Raw genomic sequence first — 7485 nt, 5'->3', positions numbered from 1 at the left:
GAAAAATAGAAGCCTTTCAAGTGTTTTGACGCAAATTCGATTATTTTGCTACTGCAGGAGCTTCGAAAATTAAAAGTGACGTCAAAAAATCGAATGTTTAGAGCCCGAAAACCCGGGCTCAAAACATTCGAAAAAGTCGCAAAGTGGAATAGACGTTAGTTGCGTAAAAAAAACGCGCGTGACGTCTAGTATAGGCTAACCCAGGGTCGGCTTTTTATTGTATTTTGGTCGAGGGTCGGCTTTTTTCCAAGGGGTCGAGGGTCGGCCTTTTATTTCAAGGGTCAGGGTCGAGGTCGAGGTCAGGTTAATGGAGATTGCCCTTTTTGGTCAGCCTAAGCTGAGCATTCAAATAGGTTCCATAAGACGCCAAAAAAAAATCTGATCTCCCGATCTCACTTAACTTCTAAACTTTCTTCCGATCGGGTTAAATTTTTGGGTACTTTTAGCGTGTGTTGTTTTTACAGATCATAATGTGGTGTTTCAAGATGGCAGCTCAAGCGAAAAGTCGATAAAGTGTTGTTCCAAAGTATTTGCAGTGTGAATCTGTTGCAAGCTTCAATATCTGTCAAGGGGATTCTTTTTCTACATCTTATGAAGGTTTATATCCGTTTGCTCAAGTTTTTGTTTATGTTGAATTTTCTGATACTTTTTATTTTTGCTTTTTAATACAGTAGTTTTTGAAATAAAAACATATTTTTCTTGTTTGCCTCTAGATGGGGGGATTGATGGTGTTATACTGTTATTGGAATTTGATAAAGTATACAAAAGTACATACAGCTACTGTCTAAATTTGATAAAGACGGGATGCAATCGTGTTTTTTTGGACTTGGACGTGTTTGGCTTCAGACGACCCTGCCGATACACCGGACATTCCGGCGTTATTTTCTGTCTGGTGTTTTCTTCATTAAATTTTCAAAAGTGCGCACCGATCCTCGGAGTTTTATCAAGTAAACAAAAAAAGTACAGTTTCTATGTAATGAAAACTAATAATGGTTCTGCACTAAAATTATGGCATGCATCTTTATTTTGGGCATGAATCTTTATTTTCTTATTTATTTGTAGTATAGCACTTTGGTCAGATATGGATATTGTCTACACCCAACAGAAAAATGTATTATAACTAACTAAAATGAACAAAAATTTTAATTACACTATGTCGACTAACTAACATCCCAAACGGCGAAGTTCCTGGACTTTTCAACCGGCAGCTAATTGCCATTGTATCGAATGCTGATCTAACATTTGCTCGCATCGCATCAAAATTATCCCTTTCATCCCTTTGACTCTCTAACCCTCTTAGCTCTTTTGGCTGACCTTCCAGCCTCGGCTGGTTTATTGATGTTTAATCAAGGTTTATTTGTCTCAGATCAAATATAGAGGTCTCATAGATATTCTTATTTACCAGTCGTTTTCTCATTTTCATGCCATGACGGCCTTCCCGGTCCAAATTACACTCGAACCCATTCTTCATAAGAACGCGGTCCCGCTTTAAAAACACGGCCAATATTGTCAGATTGTTTTCGCCCATATCTTTAGATCTTTAGCGTACTGGGCAAGAAAATACACAATCTGTTCTCAGGTTAGGAAAGTGATGATCCTCGACTGACACCCAACGTTCTAAACTAGCTTGTGGCGTATATGCGTCTCGCTTTAGCTCTATGATGTTTTTGCACTCTATTTTTTGAATGAATAACCGAAATATAAGAATTGTCCGAAACGAATAAGAAGCTAATAAGAATCTAACGTTAACGATCCTCGATCCATAGTTTAGCATTAGACGACTATTGCTATTTAGCTAAGGGGCTTACCTTAAAATAAATGTGAGACAGCAAGAGTTGCACTCTTCATCTTAATATATTGACTAAATATGATTACTCGGAATATACCTTAAGTGGATAAATTTTGGCGGGGATTAAATTTGGCGAATTTGGCGATTTTTTCCAGAATTCGCCAAATTAAATCCTCGCCAAATTTAATGAAATTTATACGAAATATAATTTATACGAAATATAAAAAAATGTGTGAACTCGAAGTAACATTGGGATAACTTCCTTCTTAAGGAAGAGATGTTTGGCAATCCAACTCTGACCAGCTTTTCTTCTCACAGATGTTCTTGGCAGCACCTCCCAATATACGTCTGTTTTGTTCACTCTTGCAATCTGCATGTGTGTTGCATGATAATCGTACCTGCCCTCCTCTGATAAGTTTGTCTTTCAAAATGCACCAAGTCTTTGTATTCGAATAACACTGACGCCAACAAACTCCCTAAAAAAAGATAAAAAACACATTTCAAATCATTTTTAATTTAAAATAGTGGCAAATAATTGAGTTCAGCATGGTTATAAAAAAAACCGATATCTTGGAATCTTGATTTTTGGCCTGAGTTGATGCATATAAAATGCGCATTCAGTTGCAATACAAAAGATTTTGAAATTTAGTCTTCTGCAGTTCTGGACGAGATTCGACTTTGAAAGTCAAAATAATGCCCAAATTTGGTAAAAATTCGCACTTTTTGAGATCTTTAGCATGGACCCTGCGCTACTTCTTTTTTTATAAATCCGATGAAAAAGTTGAAATGGTTGTAGCAGTCGTTTCGACAGCAGTTGATAAAAAAGCCAATAAAATTTCGCAAAACTTCTTGTTCACATTTCTTTGTTCGTAAATTTGACGTTTTTCTTAGTCGAGAAATAAAGTCCAGCGACGAAGATTAATTTTAGCCGAGGATTCCATTTTCGAGCCACTATATCAAAATCAAAAAACGTGGTTGGCCATATTTTGACATTGAGTGAACAAAAAAACAGCACTTGAATCAATCACTAGATCCTGTCCTCTAGCTAATAGAATTTAAAGAGGATTAATTTGAAGCCGCATTTATTGGGTAGTTTGCCCTCAAGTAAGTCAGGGCTGCGTGCGGCCTGACTTTATTAAAAAGAACCGTCCCCCACCACACCACCCTGGTCCCGAAAGGGCCGTGCAAGATAGAAAAAGATTCTGAGTTATCCAACGAGCTTAAGGAGATATAGAAGCTTAAGGAGATATAGAAACTTAAGGAGATATAAAAGTTTAAGGTTTGTCCTAGCTCATTTCAAAAAGTACCCAAAATAGAGCTTGGTACGGAAAAGGTCAAGGCATGAGAAAAATAATAAAAAGTAATGCTTTTACCTCTCGACATCCGTAACTGTACACATTGTGGCAAGGAAATCCTGAGTATTTGCATTCAGCTACTAATGCTCTTTTGTCCACAAATTCGTCTTTTAAAGCTTCCATTTCTGCAACATCTTGTACAAGGTTTTCAAGATCAGACTTCAATCTTTCTTCGATGCGGTAAGAATTAACTGCTATCAAAACAGCAGATAATAAGAATAGTTTACTGCAGTTCCACATATTGTTTGAATGTTTCTTTTAGAAGTTCTCTTCGCCGTGCAGTTGCTGAGATTGAATATTAATGTTAAATTTGTTATGGGTGCTATTCCTTTTATACACTGTTATTTAATGTGTTGCAAATCCTCAAGGACGACTTTACACCGAAGCTTTCTAATCACAAATCAATTAAAAGACACAATAAGGCATTATTTTGATTCTTTGTTTTAACCTATAACTAATCTAGAAGCAGCGAAAACGATTTTGATGTACGCTTCAGTGAAAAGTCGCTCCAAGTTTGCTATGGATCATTAGCTATCATTTTTTATAATCTTTAATAGAAAACATCAATTTAAATTTGAAAAGCCGAAAATCCCTTGGTGAATATTATTATACATTGTTAACCGGTTACTTTTTCGAAGTGGGCTACACGACTTTTTACGCAATGCAATTGATTCTTTTCGCATGACGACGGCCTACACTGCCCAGAGTTGCCCACTGTTTTTTTTTGCTTTATTTCGCTATTTTTCCTGGATAAAGCGCTCAAAATCAACCGAAGCTAAAGAAACGGTTAACAAATACAATAATGACCGGTTTTTTTTCGGTCAACGCAACGTTATTTGACCTCGGGCAATATTTCTCAGTACAGCCCTTACTAACCGGTTATTATTGTATTAGAGGTGTTTTAGTTGTTTTCAGATCAATTTTTTATAACGACATAAATGATTTGGGAGCTCAACTCATCATACATTAACTTGTTTACTGTGAAACACGCATAAAACTATTTAGTAATTAAAAGTTGACAAAAATAACAAAACTTTTTTTTGCGCCTTAAAAATTGTGAATATAAAAAATTGAATATAAACGCCGAAGATATCAACAAGAGCCACAAAGATGTGGATGAATATTTCCTCTGTAACTGAATGTACACCTTTCACTTTTACCCTTGTACTCCGACACTTGGTATAATTTATAGGTTGGGATAATTTGCTTATAGGGCAGGGGTCATTTAATATACTCTGGATAAATGCAAACTTGAATGTAGTCATGCATGCTTGGAAAACATAGCTACTTACAATACATACTCTGTACTTTGCTGTTTATATTCCCTAAACTGGAACGTCCTTGGCGATAATCAAAAATATGTTCCGTTAGAGGTCGATGATTTTATAGATGATTGCAATACTCTATGAGGTTATTAACTGAGACAATTTTTCCGAAATTAAGTAGAAAATCCGACTGAAAAGTTCAAAAGTTTAACCTCAAAGTGCAGATCATTTTCTGAGAGTGCAAAATTCTAACGTTCATTACTTTATTATGCAATCTTTGAACTTCATAGTAAGGTCTGTTAGTACAACAATACTTCAGATGGTGATAAAAGCATGAAATTTGGCACAGATGATCCTTAGAGGGTCTAAAACTTAATTTTAAACAGTAACACCAAATTTTCCTACCTGGCCACCTGTCAGGTGACGTCATCAGGTGGCTGGGAAAAAATTTATTTTTTTAAAAATATTCAAAATCTGATGGTTTCAGGGGAAAGAGCATGAAATGCTAACGAAAATTAAGGTATCAAACATGCCTTGAAAATCTTTCTATCAAAAGTTATAGAGATTGAAAGTTTTGTGATGTCTTCATCATAAGCCTTTTCAGGCAAAACCTAAAGATCCCGTAATAACGGAACTAGATGACCAAATTTGGTGTTTTCTACATGAATCCATGTCAAAAATCGAACTACCTTCTTCGGGCTATTTTTTCTCTGCGTACGTACATTTTCCTTTGACCCCTCCCCTCCCCCTGTACGCAAGCATACGCTTTTGAGAAGACCCCTCTCCCCCCTTAGTGCGTACGTATTATGTGGATGGCCCCTTATATAGTTTGTTGTTATATGAAAATTGCATTTTGTTGATAACAAATCAGTTGTGGTTGTGGCATCTTAAGTAAAGATACAAGCTGCATTAAGTTTGCTGTTTAAGAGATGAAATACTTCACTGATCATATGAGTTTGTTGTTATATGAAAATTGCATTTCGTTGATAACAAACCAGTTGTGGTTGTGGCATCTTAAGTAAAGACACAAGCTGCGTTAAGTTTGTTTAATTTACTGGTTATCTGATGATCACTGACGACAAGCCTGTGGCTAAATTGTCTCGCCAACAAAGAACGATAACGACTTTGCATTAAATTCTTTGCCATAAAAGAGGCTTTATAAAGATCAGAGCTAGCAAGAATAAGGTCACATAAAAAGCAGAAAAATTTCAAATTGCGAACTGAAGAAAGTCTTCTTCGTATTTCTGGGTCTAAGAAAGGTCAAATAGCCTAAAACAGAATTCACCATGTGAAGTTGATAAACTAAACGAAAGGGACGATAAAAAATGTTGAAGGTTTACCGGCCTTTTACTGTTGCTGCATTTTTAGACCGGGGCGACCTGAATAGTGCGAGGTTTCTCTGGGTTTGAGCCATAACTTTCTAAATTTTGACTGGGTTTGAAAATTTCAACTAAATTTGACCGGGGTCACTCATTTTTCCACTGGGGCTTGAAATTAGGCCATTTTTAGTAATTTTTCCACCGGGTTATTCACCAGAGCGAATCTGACCGGGTCAGTGACAACGTAGTCTAATTCGCAGACCTATACTTCTTAGTCTAGCAAGCTAGACGACTAATTTATACATAGTAGAAACATAGAGGTATAAAGAAAACAGGAGTTGAATGTGTCGGTAATTGGTCGTTAAAGTCTTTTGATTTCTTTTATAAAATGTATCAAAAGAAATTCTAAGCTCGCCCGATGAAATAAGACTTTTTAGTAGAACTCAAGTTTGCTCTGAACATTCTAATAATCAGTATTGAAGATTCTAGCCTTTTAATATACGAAAATTAGATAAAACTTCGTCCACGAAACAAATTTATGTTCCATTTCGCTATCCGTTCAATTTTGTTTTGAAAAGATATTTTCTCAAGCCAGAAAATGAAAAGTTCTTTATAAGCACACACGATTTCAGACTCAATTTGTCGACATAAAGTCGCTGGAGAATTTTGGAGGAAAGTATCAAGCAATAGAGTTCACCTGAAAGAAAACATTGATCGAAAAATCTTATCATTTGATGAAGGATTGCCAAGTTTACAGGCCTTTTTTTAGTCCAAATATTTTCTTACACTGATGTCAGAAACAATGAATCTCGTCTCATCTAATTTCTAAAGCTTAAATGAGCCAATAAGATTTAACCTATGGATAAAAGAGCTCATTAAAAATGCACGATATATGAGATTATGAGCATGCATACATCGTAACTTTTTTAATCGTAGGGCGAGCTTGGTTACAATAGCATACTTCTCCTGTCTTTCTTTATACCTCCATGGTAGAAATAAAGCAAAAAGTAATGAATGGAACAATTTTAGTCGTCTAGAAACCTTTGTGCACTACACGTTTTTTTTTTATAAGGAACCTTAACTTTGCTCTGAGCCTGGAGTTCCTTATTTTTACAGAGAATTTCAGTCTCAAAGTTCCTTATCGAGTTCCTTACTACATAGGAAATTTTGAACTTTTTGCCCCTTGAAAGATCAAAATTTGGTCAAATTAGTCCCAATAGGGTACATTATTTTCAAATCCACTTATTCTCAGCCTGAGCAGTTCCTTAACAATTCCTTATTTTTTGAACCATTTTCAGCCTCGAGTTCCTTATAAACGTGTTCCTTATATAAAAAAAAAACGTGTAACTCCAAACAAAAGAAAAGTGTCAATATTTGCGATTATAATTTTTTCCTGCTCAAAATATTTCTTGAGAAAAAAATATGTGTGGATTTGTGTATTGAAAGTTTTTCATTTGAGTTGATTTCGTTTTGAGAGTTTGTTGTTGCTTGATAAATTGTTTTCTCGCTACGCAAGTTTCTGCGTAGCTAGCCCCTGTATCTATAAAGCTGGAACACCGGATTCTTCCAGTCGTTTATACAAACTAAATCCCGTACTATTATTATTAGTATTGGTATTATTAGTATTACATGCATTATAAACGACTCCAGTCTATATACTTCTATAAGAAAATTTTTTCGCTAGAGGATGAGCAGAAGCCTAGTGACAACGGGTCTATGATACAGGCCCGGGGGCGGGGTACTAGGGTTGGCGAATG

The 7485-nt window shown here is 35.8% G+C and overlaps 1 protein-coding gene across 1 annotated transcript; it reads right to left on the bottom strand.

The window, feature by feature from the left end:
• Positions 1 to 1835: 1835 nt before the first annotated feature.
• LOC136802472 (uncharacterized) lies at positions 1836 to 3465 on the bottom strand. Its single transcript, XM_067059202.1, has 2 exons — positions 3163 to 3465; positions 1836 to 2265 (listed from the first exon to the last, which is right to left on the bottom strand). The coding sequence occupies exons 1-2, from the start codon at positions 3382 to 3384 to the stop codon at positions 2056 to 2058; spliced, it is 432 nt and encodes a 143-aa protein (XP_066915303.1). The 5' UTR covers positions 3385 to 3465; the 3' UTR covers positions 1836 to 2055.
• Between the last annotated feature and the right edge of the window lie 4020 nt (positions 3466 to 7485).

The sequence above is a fragment of the Clytia hemisphaerica genome, unplaced genomic scaffold (assembly GCF_902728285.1).
Source record: "Clytia hemisphaerica strain Z4C2 unplaced genomic scaffold, Clytia hemisphaerica genome assembly, whole genome shotgun sequence".
Taxonomy (NCBI): Eukaryota; Metazoa; Cnidaria; class Hydrozoa; order Leptothecata; family Clytiidae; genus Clytia; species Clytia hemisphaerica.
The sequence above is the reverse complement of the archived record's forward strand: the minus strand, read 5'-3'. Positions and strand labels throughout refer to the sequence as shown.